Source organism: Salvelinus fontinalis, chromosome 8 (genome assembly GCF_029448725.1).
Source record: "Salvelinus fontinalis isolate EN_2023a chromosome 8, ASM2944872v1, whole genome shotgun sequence".
Classification (NCBI taxonomy): domain Eukaryota; kingdom Metazoa; phylum Chordata; class Actinopteri; order Salmoniformes; family Salmonidae; genus Salvelinus; species Salvelinus fontinalis.
In genome coordinates, this window is record NC_074672.1 from 47505411 (window position 1) to 47520888 (window position 15478).

The following is a 15478-nucleotide window of genomic DNA, read 5'->3' on the forward strand; positions in this document are numbered from 1 at the left end:
TTTCAGTGGTGTTCTAGAGTAGGAAACAGCCCTATTTCAGTGGTATTCTCCTACTGCAGTGATTCGCCAACCAGGGCTGCTAGAACCCTCTACTATGTACTATGGAACCAGCCCTCACACAAAACAGGAGACAAACTATCCTCGTGAGAGATTCACATCTACGTCCATCACAACTGACAAACTGAAAGTTTAAAGCAAAAAACAAAACAAAAAACAATTGAAAGGCAACACCATGGGACCTCTCCTCCTACAACGCCATGGGGACAGCAGTACACTTCAGATCCACTTCTGTCTTACCTGTAGATGTGCTTTTTCAAAATGTAATTTAACCGTAACAACAACAACATGACGGCGAGAGTAATGGCGACATCTGGTGGCCACGGTGAGTCATGACACCGTGCCCAGGTCATCACAGTCTGTCCAGAGATTACGACAACAGTACCAGCTAGATAACTCTGGTGATACACATCAACACCAAGATAATCAATGACTACAGTTTGGTATCCAAACAGACCGTTTCACCGTTTTGTGTGTATTCTATGTGACATAGATTCTGAAAGCAGAAAACAGTGGGATTAGATGGGTAGCAGCAGCTGGAAGGCTACTTCAATAGGACGGCCGGTGAGATTATTGTGTTCGTTGTCGCTTGGAGTCGTGAGTGGCCCCCCAGGCTGTTGCCCCTCCCACACACACATACACACACACGCACACACACACACGCACACACAAACGCACAGACACACACAGACACACAGATGCGTGCCCAGTGGGTTGAGGTGCCCAGTGGGTTGAGGTGCCCAGTGGGGTTGAGGTGCCCAGAGGGTTGAGGTAACCAGTGGGGTTGAGGTAACCAGTGGGGTTGATGTGCCCAGTGGGTTGAGGTGCCCAGTGGGGTTGAGGTTCCCAGTGGGTTGAGGTGACCAGTGGGGTTGAGGTGCCCAGTGGGGTTGAGGTGCCCAGTGGGGTTGAGGTGCCCAGAGGGTTGAGGTGCCCAGTGGGGTTGAGGTGCCCAGTGGGTTGAGGTGCCCAGTGGGGTTGAGGTGCCCAGTGGGTTGAGGTGCCCAGTGGGTTGAGGTGCCCAGTGGGTTGAGGTGCCCAGTGGGTTGAGGTGCCCAGTGGGTTGAGATGCCTAGTGGGTTGAGGTGCCCAGTGGGGTTGAGGTGCCCAGTGGGGTTGAGGTGCCCAGTGGGGTTGAGGTGCCCAGTGGGGTTGAGATGCCCAGTGGGGTTGAGGTGCCCAGAGGGGTTGAGGTGCCCAGAGGGGTTGAGGTGCCCAGTGGGTGGAGGTGCCCAGTGGGTGGAGGTGCCCAGTGGGATTGAGGTGCCCAGTGGGTTGAGGTGCCCAGTGGGGTTGAGGTGCCCAGTGGGTTGAGGTGCCCAGAGGGGTTGAGGTGCCCAGAGGGGTTGAGGTGCCCAGTGGGTTGAGGTGCCCAGTGAGGTGCCCAGTGGGGTTGAGGTGCCCAGTGGGGTTGAGGTGCCCAGTGGGTTGAGGTGCCCAGTGGGGTTGAGGTGCCCAGTGGGTTGAGGTGCCCAGTGGGGTTGAGGTGCCCAGTGGGGTAGAGGTGCCCAGTGGGTTGAGGTGCCCAGTGGGGTTGAGGTGCCCAGAGGGGTTGAGGTGCCCAGAGGGGTTGAGGTGCCCAGTGGGGTCGAGGTGCCCAGTGGGTTCGAGGTGCCCAGTGGGTTCGAGGTGCCCAGTGGGGTTGAGGTGCCCAGTGGGGTTGAGGTGCCCAGTGGGTTGAGGTGCCCAGTGGGGTTGAGGTGCCCAGTGGGGTTGAGGTGCCCAGTGGGTTGAGGTGCCCAGTGGGTTGAGGTGCCCAGTGGGTTGAGGTGCCCAGTGGGGTTGAGGTGCCCAGTGGGGTTGAGGTGCCCAGTGGGTTGAGGTGCCCAGTGGGGTTGAGGTGCCCAGTGGGGTTGAGGTGCCTATGAGGCTGCCCATGTTTATGGATTTAGCGTTGTACCTGGTGGGTTCCTTGATAATTTGTGTGAGATTGAGGGCATCTAGCTTAGATTGTCGGCCGGCTATCCCAGTTTAAGTCACCTAACAGAACGAACTCTGAAGATAGATGGGGGGGCAATCAATTCACATATGGTGTCCAGGGCACAGCTGGGAGCGGCATCAGTGAGAGACTTATTTCTGGAGAGATTCATTTTTAAAATTAGAAGCTCAAACTGTTTGGGCACAGACCTGGAAAGTATGACAGAACTTTGCAGGCTGTCTCTGCAGTAGATTGCAACTCCTCCCCCTTTGGCAGTTCTATCTTGACGGAAAATGTTGTAGTTGGGGATGGAAATCTCAGAATTGTTGGTGGCCTTCCTAAGCCAGGATTCAGACATGGCAAGGACATCCGGGTTGGCAGAGTGTGCTAAAGCAGTGAGTAAAACAAACTTAGTGTGCTGACAAACTGCCTGGGAGCTTCTCAGTGGTGAAACTCCTCCTCCTTCAATCAGTGGTGAACCAGGTGGAACAAATCTTCCAGGCAATCAGGGCGTGCCAGCACCTGGCTCTGCTGTTGTCTTTAGACCGCAGTGAAAGGAGCATTTATAACACCACAAGACCAAGGAAACTTCATCTTTGTGATCAAGGTGACTGTGCAAGTCCAAGCCCTCCACAAAACTGTGAAAGACAGCAGGTAAGCGCCATGTTTGACTATACTGACTTAAGCAGTGCACTGCTAATGATACTCTGGAAAACACAGACTCTTAACTCTTAACTTTGATAGGACTTTTGCAGTGGTATTTATAACTTCAAATGTTGTTTGTGGGGTATAAAGGAAAAGTAAGAAGAGCCAAATTCATTGTTGATAAAGAACTTGTTTGAAATGGTTAAAAGTAATTTAAACTTTGTAGAAATCTTAGTAAACCAAGTTCTTAATTCAGTAACAAATGTATAGTCTAAAAAATCTTTGGCTAAAAAATGTAAGATTTGTCTGCTTAAAACTACTGATTAGAAAATAAATGTAAATTTTTACTACAAAAAATATTTTGAATGTATTTGGCTAAAATGCAAATTTAGAGAATATACAGATTCTGCTCATTTGATTAAAAATGGTGGGTTTCTATTTTGGGAAACATTTGCTTAAAAGTGGAAACCTTGTGTTTTATGGTGGCAGAAATGTGTTTATCTGGGGTGAATGTGGATAATTTTGTGTATTTGATTGGGCTGTCAACTCAAATAGTAACTTGTATTTGTCATCTCTTTTTTGAGGTTTTTCACCTGTTTACTGCCAACCAAAGAATGGTAAATAAAAGACAAACAACTGATTCCATGGCTGTTTATTGAGTGAAATCCAGTTAAAATCTTCATGTGGAGGGACTGTCCTTTTCAAGTGGGGAATTGCACAAGAAAGAGGTCAACTTGACACTTAGGGAAGAGGCTTCTGATGTTAACATGCATGAAACCAAGGCTTTTAATGTTACAGAAGTCAACAAATGAGAGCGCCTGGAGACACACAGGGCCTGAATTAACCTCTACATCCCCCGAGGAACAGAGGAGGAGTAGGATGAGGGTACGGCTAAAGGATATAAGAACTGGTCGTCTAGTGCGTTGGGGACAGAGAATAAACGGAACAGATTTCTGGGCGTGGTAGGATAGATTCAGGGCATAATGTACAGACAGGGGTATGGTAGGGTGTGGGTACAGTGGACGTAAACCTAGGCATTGAGTGATGATAAGAGAGGTTGCATCTCTGGATGCAGTAGTAATGCTAGGTGAACATTATTCAAGGCATATTGACATTAGAGAGAGACATAAAGCGAGGCATAAAGCAATCCCAGGTGTTGATTGGGAGAGCTAGCTAAGACAACAACAGGTAAGACAACAACAACAGGTAAATGGCGATGAATGGGCAGAGAGGGTCAGTTAACTACACACAGGGCCTGAATTCGAGGCAGGGTCCGACAGAAACAAATCAAACAAAATGGAGTACCGTGATTAATGAACAGTCCAGCAGGCCTCGGCTATGTAGCCAAGTGATCATAGGGTCCAGTGAACAGCAATAGATGAAACAGGGAAGCTGTTGGGTAGTCGTTACTACGCTAGCAAGCGGGGGACACAGCGTTCATAAAGTTAGCAGGCCGGGGCTAGCAGAAGCTTCTTCACCGACATCCGACAAAGGCCGGTTGAGGACACATTGAGGACACTTTGTTGACACAGGCTCCGTGTCAACAAAGGGTCCAGGCCAATTGGCAAAAGAGGTATTGTAGCTGGACTAATTTTGTTTGCTAGCTGGGAGATGCTTCTGGCTCGAGGCTAACTGGTGCTAGCTTCGGGACAAGGGCGTTAGCCACTATAGCCACTCAGTAGCAGCTAGCTAGCTGCGATGATCCGATGCAAGGTCCAGAGCTTACGGCAGGAATCTGGTGATGTAGTGGCTTCTAGTCGTGTTAGTGAAGAGTCCGGGAGGCATCAGCTGTGTAGCCGAGTGAACGTAGGGTCCACTGAGCAGGCCGGGAGATGGGCCTGGCTCAAGGCTAGCTTCGGGGCTGGACCACTCGGGAGCAGCTAGCCAGCTGTGATGAGTAATGGTCCAGAGCTTACGGCAGGAATCTGGTGATGTAGTGGAGAAAAACAGTCCGATATGCTCAGGGTTGATATCGCGCTGTGCAGACTGGCGGGTGTTATCCAGGCTAAAAGCGGATGGTGTCTGAGCTAAAGGTAAAGGCCGCAGTGGCTAACAATGACTAAATAGCTAGTAGCTAATTAGCTGATTACCATCTGGTGGCTAGCTTCTGATGGAAGTTCTAGCTATAAGGTCTAAAAATAGCAGATCCGTAACACATTGGGTGAGACAGGTTGCCGGAAGGTATATTTAATTTAAAAATGGAAAAGAGATTGAAAATATATTGAAATATATACAAAAAAAGACAACAAAAAAAAAATATTTACACGGGACAACGACAAAGCACGTCTGCACTGCTACGCCATCTTGGATTGTACGTTACACCGAGGCCTGTACTCTGGAGCGGGATCCATTTGGAGGTGGAGGGTCCGTTATGGTCGGGGGCAGTGTGTCACAGCATCATCGGACTGAGCTTGTTGTCATTGCAGGCAATCTCAACGCTGTGTGTTACAGGGAAGACATCCTCCTCCCTCATGTGGTACCCTTCCTGCAGGCTCATCCTGACATAACCCTCTAGCATGACAATGCCACCAGCCATTCTGCTTGTTCTGTGCGGGATTTCCTGCAAGACAGGAATGTCAGTGTTCTGCCATGGCCAGCGAAGAGCCCGGATCTCAATCCTATTGACCACGCCTGGGACCTGTTGGATCGGAGGGTGAGGGCAAGGGCCATTCCCCCCAGAAATGTCCGGGAACTTGCAGGTGCCTTGGTGGAAGAGTGGGATAACATCTCACAGCAAGAACTGGCAAATCTGGTGCAGTCCATGAGGAGGAGATGCACTGCAGTACTTAATGCAGCTGGTGGCCACACCAGATACTGATTGTTACTTTTGATTTTGACCCCCCCTTTGTTCAGGGACACATTATTCCATTTCTGTTAGTCACATGTCTGTGGAACTTGTTCAGTTTATGTCTCAGTTGTTGAATCTTGTTATGTTCATACAAATATTTACACATGTTAAGTTTTCTGAAAATAAACGCAGTTGACAGTGAGAAGATGTTCATTTTCTGAGTTTAGGTTAGGGTCAAAGTGAAAGAGATAGTTGTAGTATTTTAACTCGTGAAGGTCTGTTTTTTTGTGTTGTGTGGTGTTGTTGAGCCCTTGTTTGTGAGATTTATTGTCAATTAGTCAACCATAACTTTCAAATGAATTTACTAGTGTGTTGAACTTGGAGAGTGTTAACTTGGCTTTCACACTGCACATATCAGTCCCTCAGTGTCTCTAAGTGTTGAAATCATACTGTCATTATTAATTATCCTGGCCCTGTGTTATTCTTCTCTTCCCTCCTCTCCTATCCTCTTCTTCTCTCTTTTCTTCTCTTCCCTCCTCTCCTCTCCTCTTCTTCTCTCTTCTTTTCCCTCCTCTCCTATCCTCTTCTTCTCTCTCCTCTCCTCTCCTCTCCTCTCCTCTTCTTCTCTCTTCCCTCTCCTCTCCTCTCCTATCCTATCCTCTTCTTCTCTCTTCTCTTCCCTCCTCTCCTGCAGATCTTTGCCATCTTTGCATTCTCAACATGTGGGAGTTACTCCGGGATGTTCAAGATGAGTGTGGAATGTAAAAACAGGACCGAGAGCGACCTGAGTATAGAGGTGGAATTCGAGTATCCTTTCAGGTTAGTCAAAGGTCTCTCTGTCCTCTCTTTTGACCAGGACCAAGACTGTTATGGCCTGCTGAGTTATAGACTCAAGGAGCTAACACAAGTCTTTAGCTCCAAGGCAAAGGTTATTCATCACGCGAGTATGGTTAATGGAACTTCCTCCAATACACTATTCCATATCACAAGGTTTGTGACTACCCTCCTGCTCCTCTCTTTTTTCAGGCTTCATCAAGAATACTTTGACGCCCCGACCTGCAAGGGGGGCCCCCCTGAGCGTCTCTTCCTGGTCGGTGACTACTCTTCCTCAGCAGAGTTCTTCGTCACCATCGGTGTGTTTGCCTTCCTCTACTCCATGGCTGCCCTCAGCGTCTACGTCTTTGCCCTGGAGAAGTACCGGGAGAACAACAAGGGACCACTCATCGTAAGTGGGGGAGGGTCTCAAGGGAATAGTGTGTGCAGGCATGTGCACAGATAAGTGTCAACCTGCTGCCCCTTGTCCCCGAGCTGCTGCCCCTTGTCCCCGAGCTGCTGCCCCTTGTCCCCGAGCTGCTGCCCCTTGTTCCCGAGCTGCTGCCCCTTGTTCCCGACCTGCTGCCCCTTGTCCCCGAGCTGCTGCCCCTTGTCCCCGAGCTGCTGCCCCTTGTTCCCGAGCTGCTGCCCCTTGTTCCCGAGCTGCTGCCCCGAGTCCCCGAGCTGATGCCCCTTGTTCCCGACCTGCTGCCCCTTGTCCCTGAGCTGCTGCCCCTTGCACTCACACTCACCAGGTGCCATTTTGGGTGGTGGTATGCATTTTGTGAAAATATATATACTGACAAAAATATATAAACGCAACAGTGTTGGTCTCATGTTTCATGAGCTGAAATAAAATATTCCAGAAATGTTCCATAGGCACAAAAAAGCTTATTTCTCTACAATGTTGTTTCACAAATTTGTTTACATCCCTGTTAGTGAGCATTTCTCTTTTGCCAAGATATTCCATCCATCTGACAGGTGTGGCATATCAAGTATCTGATTAAACAGCATGATCATTACACAGGTGCACCTTGTGCTGGGAACAATAATAGGCCACTCTAAAATGTGCAGTTTTGTCACACAACACAATGCCACAGATGTCTCAAGTTGAGGGAGCGTGCAATTGGCATGCTGACTGCAGGAATGTCCACCAGAGCTGTTGCCAGAGAATTTAATGTTAATTTCTCTACCATAAGCCGCCTCCAATGTTAGTTTAGAGAATTTGGCCCAGGACCTCCACATCGGGCTTCTTCACCTGCGGATCATCTGAAACCAGCTTCCCGGACAGCTGATGAAACTGTGGGTTTTCACAACCGAAGAATTTCTGCAGAAACTTCCAGAAACAGACACAGGGAAGCTCATCTGTGTGCTCGTCGTCCTCACCAGGGTCGTGACCTGACCGCAGCTCGGCGTTGTAACCAAATTCAGTGGGCAAATGCCCACCTTCGATGGCCACTGGCACGCTGGAGAAGTGTGCTCTTCAACTGTACCGGGCAAACAGCAGACGTTGTATGGCGTCGTGTGGGTGAGCGGTTTGCTGATGTCAGCGTTGTGAACAGAGAGCCGCGTGGTGGTGGTGGTGGGGTTATGGTATAGGCCACAGGAGGTTGGTGGCATCTTAATTGGGGAGAACGGGCTCGTGGTAATGACTGGAGCGGAATAGTTGGAATGGTATCAAATACATCAAACACATTGGTTTCCATGGTTTCCAGGTGTTTGATACCGTTCCATTTGCTCCGTTCCGGATATTATTATGAGCCGTCCTCAGCCTCCTCTGGTATGGGCAGGCATAAGCTACGGACAATTCACACAATTGCATTTTATCGATGGCCATTTTTAATGCACAGAGAAACCGTGACGAGATCCTGAGGCCCATTGTCGTGCCATTCATCCCGCCGCCATCATCTCATGTTTCAGCGTAATAATGAACGGCTCCATGTCGCAAGGATCTGTGTACACAATTCCTGGATGCTGAAAATGTCTCAGTTCTTCCATGGCCTGAATACTCACCAGATATGTCACCCATTGAGCATGTTTGGGATGCTCCGGATCGACGTGTACGACAGTGTGTTCCAGTTCCCGCCAATATCCAGCAACTTCGCACAGCCACTGAAGAGGAGAGGAACAACATTCCACAGGCCACAATCAACAGCCTGATCAACTCTATGTGAAGGAGACGTGTCGTGCTGCATGATGGGGTCACACCAGATACTGACTGGTTTTCTGATCCATGCCCCTACCTTTTTATTAAAGGTATCTGTGACTAACATATGAATATCTGTATTCCCAGTCATGTGAAATCCATAGATTAGGGCCTAATGAATTTATTTCAATTAATTGATTTCCTTATATGAAATGTAACTGTTGCATGTTGCAGTTATATTTGTGTTCAGTGTATATACAGTTTTTGACGTTATTGTTCTGAACCTACGGCAAGTCGCCGTAACATCGTCAAGTTCGCCACCTCCTACCCCACCCCATCCGTTGGTTGATAGCGCCTGTTGGTCTGCCCTGTACGGACTTTCCTCGCCCAGTTTTGCCTGTTTCTCAGTCGGCCCTGTACGGAGGCTGATACGCCCAGCAGACTCAACTCCATCCCCTCTTCAGTCGAGAGTTGTACATATGTGTCAGGGCAGCGTCAACACAGGTAGTGGAGACCTTAGCTAACCACTATATAGTTAAAAATAAATAGGCCTATGATCATTCCAAGTAGAGGTAGTTAGTACGTTATGAATTTCGATAGGGCCGGTGGGTGCCCTTTTTTCATCTTAAACACATGCCTGCTGAAAGGTCTGTGGCCTTCTGCCATCTATCTTAACAGTTGACACCATTTTATCATTTGACACCTTCCCAGGCTTCCTGTGTGTTGTAATTCACTAGAGGGTCTGATGTCATAGCCTGCATAGCTCTAGAATGATAACGGTGGCCATCTTGGTCAGGTGTTCTATAGAGGATCTGATGTCATATACCTGCATAGCTCTAGAATGATAACGGTGGCCTTCTTGGTCAGGTGTTCTATAGAGGATCTGATGTCATATACCTGCATAGCTCTAGAATGATAACGGTGGCCATCTTGGTCAGGTGTTCTATAGAGGATCTGATGTCATAGACCTGCATAGCTCTAGAATGATGTTGGTAGCCATCTTGGTCAGGTGTTCTATAGAGGGTCTGATGTCATAGACCTGCATAGCTCTAGAAGGATAACGGTGGCCATCTTGGTCAGGTGTTCTATAGAGGGTCTGATGTCATAGACCTGCATAGCTCTAGAATGATAACGGTGGCCATTTTGGTCAGGTGTTCTATAGAGGGTCTGATGTCATAGACCTGCATAGCTCTAGAATGATAACGGTGGCCATCTTGGTCAGGTGTTCTATAGAGGATCTGATGTCATAGACCTGCATAGCTCTAGAATGATAACGGTGGCCATCTTGGTCAGGTGTTCTATAGAGGATCTGATGTCATAGACCTGCATAGCTCTAGAAGGATAACGGTGGCCATCTTGGTCAGGTGTTCTATAGAGGATCTGATGTCATAGACCTGCATACCTCTAGAATGATGTTGGTAGCCATCTTGGTCAGGTGTTCTATAGAGGATCTGATGTCATAGACCTGCATACCTCTAGAATGATGTTGGTAGCCATCTTGGTCAGGTGTTCTATAGAGGATCTGATGTCATAGACCTGCATAGCTCTAGAATGATAACGGCCATCTTGGTCAGGTGTTCTATAGAGGATCTGATGTCATAGACCTGCATAGCTCTAGAATGATGTTGGTAGCCATCTTGGTCAGGTGTTCTATAGAGGATCTGATGTCATAGACCTGCATAGCTCTAGAACAGGGGTGTCAAACTCATTCCACGGAGGGCCTTGTGTCTGCAGGTTTTTGGTCTTTCCTTTCAATAAAGCCCTAGACAACCAGGTGTGGGGAGTTCCTAACTAATTAGTGATGTTAATTCATCAATCAAGTACAAGGGTGGAGCGAAAACCCGCAGACACTCGGCCCTCCATGGAATGAGTTTGACACCTGTGCTCTAGAATGATAACGGTGGCCATCTTGGTCAGGTGTTCTATAGAGGATCTGATGTCATAGACCTGCAAAGCTCTAGAAGGATGTTGGTAGCCATCTTGGTCAGGTGTTCTATAGAGGGTCTGATGTCATAGACCTGCATAGCTCTAGAAGGATAACGGTGGCCATCTTGGTCAGGTGTTCTATAGAGGATCTGATGTCATAGACCTGCATAGCTCTAGAATGATAACGGTGGCCATCTTGGTCAGGTGTTCTATAGAGGATCTGATGTCATAGACCTGCATAGCTCTAGAATGATGTTGGTAGCCATCTTGGTCAGGTGTTCTATAGAGGATCTGATGTCATAGACCTGCATAGCTCTAGAATGATAACGGTGGCCATCTTGGTCAGGTGTTCTATAGAGGATCTGATGTCATAGACCTGCATAGCTCTAGAATGATGTTGGTAGCCATCTTGGTCAGGTGTTCTATAGAGGATCTGATGTCATAGACCTGCATAGCTCTAGAAGGATAACGGTGGCCATCTTGGTCAGGTGTTCTATAGAGGATCTGATGTCATAGACCTGCATAGCTCTAGAATGATAACGGTGGCCATCTTGGTCAGGTGTTCTATAGAGGATCTGATGTCATAGACCTGCATAGCTCTAGAATGATAACGGTGGCCATCTTGGTCAGGTGTTCAATAGAGGATCTGATGTCATAGACCTGCATAGCTCTAGAATGATGTTGGTAGCCATCTTGGTCAGGTGTTCTATAGAGGATCTGATGTCATAGACCTGCATAGCTCTAGAATGATAACGGTGGCCATCTTGGTCAGGTGTTCTATAGAGGATCTGATGTCATAGACCTGCAAAGCTCTAGAAGGATGTTGGTAGCCATCTTGGTCAGGTGTTCTATAGAGGGTCTGATGTCATAGACCTGCATAGCTCTAGAAGGATAACGGTGGCCATCTTGGTCAGGTGTTCTATAGAGGATCTGATGTCATAGACCTGCATAGCTCTAGAATGATAACGGTGGCCATCTTGGTCAGGTGTTCTATAGAGGATCTGATGTCATAGACCTGCATAGCTCTAGAATGATAACGGTGGCCATCTTGGTCAGGTGTTCTATAGAGGATCTGATGTCATAGACCTGCATAGCTCTAGAATGATAACGGTGGCCATCTTGGTCAGGTGTTCTATAGAGGATCTGATGTCATAGACCTGCATAGCTCTAGAATGATGTTGGTAGCCATCTTGGTCAGGTGTTCTATAGAGGATCTGATGTCATAGACCTGCATAGCTCTAGAATGATAACGGTGGCCATCTTGGTCAGGTGTTCTATAGAGGATCTGATGTCATAGACCTGCATAGCTCTAGAATGATAACGGTGGCCATCTTGGTCAGGTGTTCTATAGAGGATCTGATGTCATAGACCTGCATAGCTCTAGAATGATGTTGGTAGCCATCTTGGTCAGGTGTTCTATAGAGGATCTGATGTCATAGACCTGCATAGCTCTAGAATGATAACGGTGGCCATCTTGGTCAGGTGTTCTATAGAGGATCTGATGTCATAGACCTGCATAGCTCTAGAATGATGTTGGTAGCCATCTTGGTCAGGTGTTCTATAGAGGATCTGATGTCATAGACCTGCATAGCTCTAGAAGGATAACGGTGGCCATCTTGGTCAGGTGTTCTATAGAGGATCTGATGTCATAGACCTGCATAGCTCTAGAATGATAACGGTGGCCATCTTGGTCAGGTGTTCTATAGAGGATCTGATGTCATAGACCTGCATAGCTCTAGAATGATAACGGTGGCCATCTTGGTCAGGTGTTCAATAGAGGATCTGATGTCATAGACCTGCATAGCTCTAGAATGATGTTGGTAGCCATCTTGGTCAGGTGTTCTATAGAGGATCTGATGTCATAGACCTGCATAGCTCTAGAATGATAACGGTGGCCATCTTGGTCAGGTGTTCTATAGAGGATCTGATGTCATAGACCTGCAAAGCTCTAGAAGGATGTTGGTAGCCATCTTGGTCAGGTGTTCTATAGAGGGTCTGATGTCATAGACCTGCATAGCTCTAGAAGGATAACGGTGGCCATCTTGGTCAGGTGTTCTATAGAGGATCTGATGTCATAGACCTGCATAGCTCTAGAATGATAACGGTGGCCATCTTGGTCAGGTGTTCTATAGAGGATCTGATGTCATAGACCTGCATAGCTCTAGAATGATAACGGTGGCCATCTTGGTCAGGTGTTCTATAGAGGATCTGATGTCATAGACCTGCATAGCTCTAGAATGATAACGGTGGCCATCTTGGTCAGGTGTTCTATAGAGGATCTGATGTCATAGACCTGCATAGCTCTAGAATGATGTTGGTAGCCATCTTGGTCAGGTGTTCTATAGAGGATCTGATGTCATAGACCTGCATAGCTCTAGAATGATAACGGTGGCCATCTTGGTCAGGTGTTCTATAGAGGATCTGATGTCATAGACCTGCATAGCTCTAGAATGATAACGGTGGCCATCTTGGTCAGGTGTTCTATAGAGGATCTGATGTCATAGACCTGCATAGCTCTAGAATGATAACGGTGGCCATCTTGGTCAGGTGTTCTATAGAGGATCTGATGTCATAGACCTGCATAGCTCTAGAATGATGTTGGTAGCCATCTTGGTCAGGTGTTCTATAGAGGATCTGATGTCATAGACCTGCATAGCTCTAGAATGATAACGGTGGCCATCTTGGTCAGGTGTTCTATAGAGGATCTGATGTCATAGACCTGCATAGCTCTAGAATGATGTTGGTAGCCATCTTGGTCAGGTGTTCTATAGAGGATCTGATGTCATAGACCTGCATAGCTCTAGAAGGATAACGGTGGCCATCTTGGTCAGGTGTTCTATAGAGGATCTGATGTCATAGACCTGCATAGCTCTAGAATGATAACGGTGGCCATCTTGGTCAGGTGTTCTATAGAGGATCTGATGTCATAGACCTGCATAGCTCTAGAATGATAACGGTGGCCATCTTGGTCAGGTGTTCAATAGAGGATCTGATGTCATAGACCTGCATAGCTCTAGAATGATTACGGTGGCCATCTTGGTCAGGTGTTCTATATGTCATTCTATGAGTTTGATCTCTCATTCCCCGTTTCCTGATGTGTGTTTCTGCAGGATTTTGGCGTGACGTGTGTGTTCACCTTCATGTGGTTGGTCAGTTCAGCTGCGTGGGCTAAGGGCCTGTCGGATGTCAAGGCGTCCACGGACCCTGAGAAGGTGGTCGATCTGATCTCAGCCTGCGACGAGGAAGGGAACCTCTGTCGTGAAGTTCACGACCCCGTCATGTCTGGACTCAACACCTCCGTCGTGAGTGTCTGCTTTTGGTTTTACTATAACAGTTTATTGTGTCTCTGTTGTGTTCGGTTGCATTACAATAATATTGTCTATTTATTAATAGTTCCAGGGGTCGATCACTCTGTCATAGCAATACGTTTCCATGGGCATTCATTGTAACAGAGATCTTACATTCATTGTAACAGAGATCTTACATTACATTCATTGTAACAGAGATCTTACATTCATTGTAACAGAGATCTTACATTACATTCATTGTAACAGAGATATTACATTACATTCATTGTAACAGAGATATTACATTACATTCATTGTAACAGAGATCTTACTTTACATTCATTGTAACAGAGATGTTACATTACATTCATTGTAACAGAGATCTTACTTTACATTCATTGTAACAGAGATATTACATTACATTCATTGTAACAGAGATCTTACTTTACATTCATTGTAACAGAGATATTACATTACATTCATTGTAACAGAGATATTACATTACATTCATTGTAACAGAGATATTACATTACATTCATTGTAACAGAGATATTACATTACATTCATTGTAACAGAGATCTTACTTTACATTCATTGTAACAGAGATATTACATTACATTCATTGTAACAGAGATATTACATTACATTCATTGTAACAGAGATATTACATTACATTCATTGTAACAGAGATATTACATTCATTGTAACAGAGATATTACATTACATTCATTGTAACAGAGATCTTACATTCATTGTAACAGAGATCTTACATTATATTCATTGTAACAGAGATATTACATTCATTGTAACAGAGATCTTACATTACATTCATTGTAACAGATATATTACATTCATTGTAACAGAGATATTACATTACATTCATTGTAACAGAGATATTACATTCATTGTAACAGAGATATTACATTCATTGTAACAGAGATATTACATTCATTGTAACAGAGATATTACATTCATTGTAACAGAGATATGAATGATTTATCTGCAATGTACATGTTTTTAATAATAACCCTCTCATGTGAGACTGTTGACTTCTCCCACGTCTTTTTGATCTCCCTGGATCCTTGTTAATATCATGAGAGATCTCCCTGGATCCCTGTTAATATCATGAGAGATCTCCCTGGATCCTTGTTAATATCATGAGAGATCTCCCTGGATCCTGGATCCTTGTTAATATCATGAGAGATCTCCCTGGATCCTGGATCCTTGTTAATATCATGAGAGATCTCCCTGGATCCTGGATCCTTGTTAATGTCATGAGAGATCTCCCTGGATCCTTGTTAATATCATGAGAGATCTCCCTGGATCCTGGATCCTTGTTAATGTCATGAGAGATCTCCCTGGATCTTGGATCCCTGTTAATGTCATGAGAGATCTCCCTGGATCCTGGATCCCTGTTAATATCATGAGAGATCTCCCTGGATCCTGGATCCTTGTTAATATCATGAGAGATCTCCCTGGATCCTTCATGAGAGATCTCCCTGGATCCTTGTTAATGTCATGAGAGATCTCCCTGGATCCTGGATACCTGTTAATGTCATGAGAGATCTCCCTGGATCCTTCATGAGAGATCTCCCTGGATCCTTGTTAATATCATGAGAGATCTCCCTGGATCCCTGTTAATATCATGAGAGATCTCCCTGGATCCTGGATCCTTGTTAATGTCATGAGAGATCTCCCTGGATCCCTGTTAATATCATGAGAGATCTCCCTGGATCCTGGATCCTTGTTAATGTCATGAGAGATCTCCCTGGATCCCTGTTAATGTCATGAGAGATCTCCCTGGATCCCTGTTAATGTCATGAGAGATCTCCCTGGATCCTTGGTAATGTCATGAGAGATCTCCCTGGATCCTGGATCCCTGTTAATGTCATGAGAGA

The 15478-nt window shown here is 46.2% G+C and overlaps 1 protein-coding gene across 1 annotated transcript in view; it reads left to right on the forward strand.

The window, feature by feature from the left end:
• Positions 1 to 15478, forward strand: part of LOC129861353 (synaptophysin-like) — a 34118-nt gene that overhangs the window by 15740 nt on the left and 2900 nt on the right. Inside the window, exons 3-5 of the mRNA XM_055932724.1 lie at positions 6103 to 6227; positions 6435 to 6633; positions 13404 to 13595. Of these exons, the coding sequence (XP_055788699.1) occupies positions 6103 to 6227; positions 6435 to 6633; positions 13404 to 13595 (516 nt within the window). The remainder of the gene's footprint in view (positions 1 to 6102; positions 6228 to 6434; positions 6634 to 13403; positions 13596 to 15478) is intronic.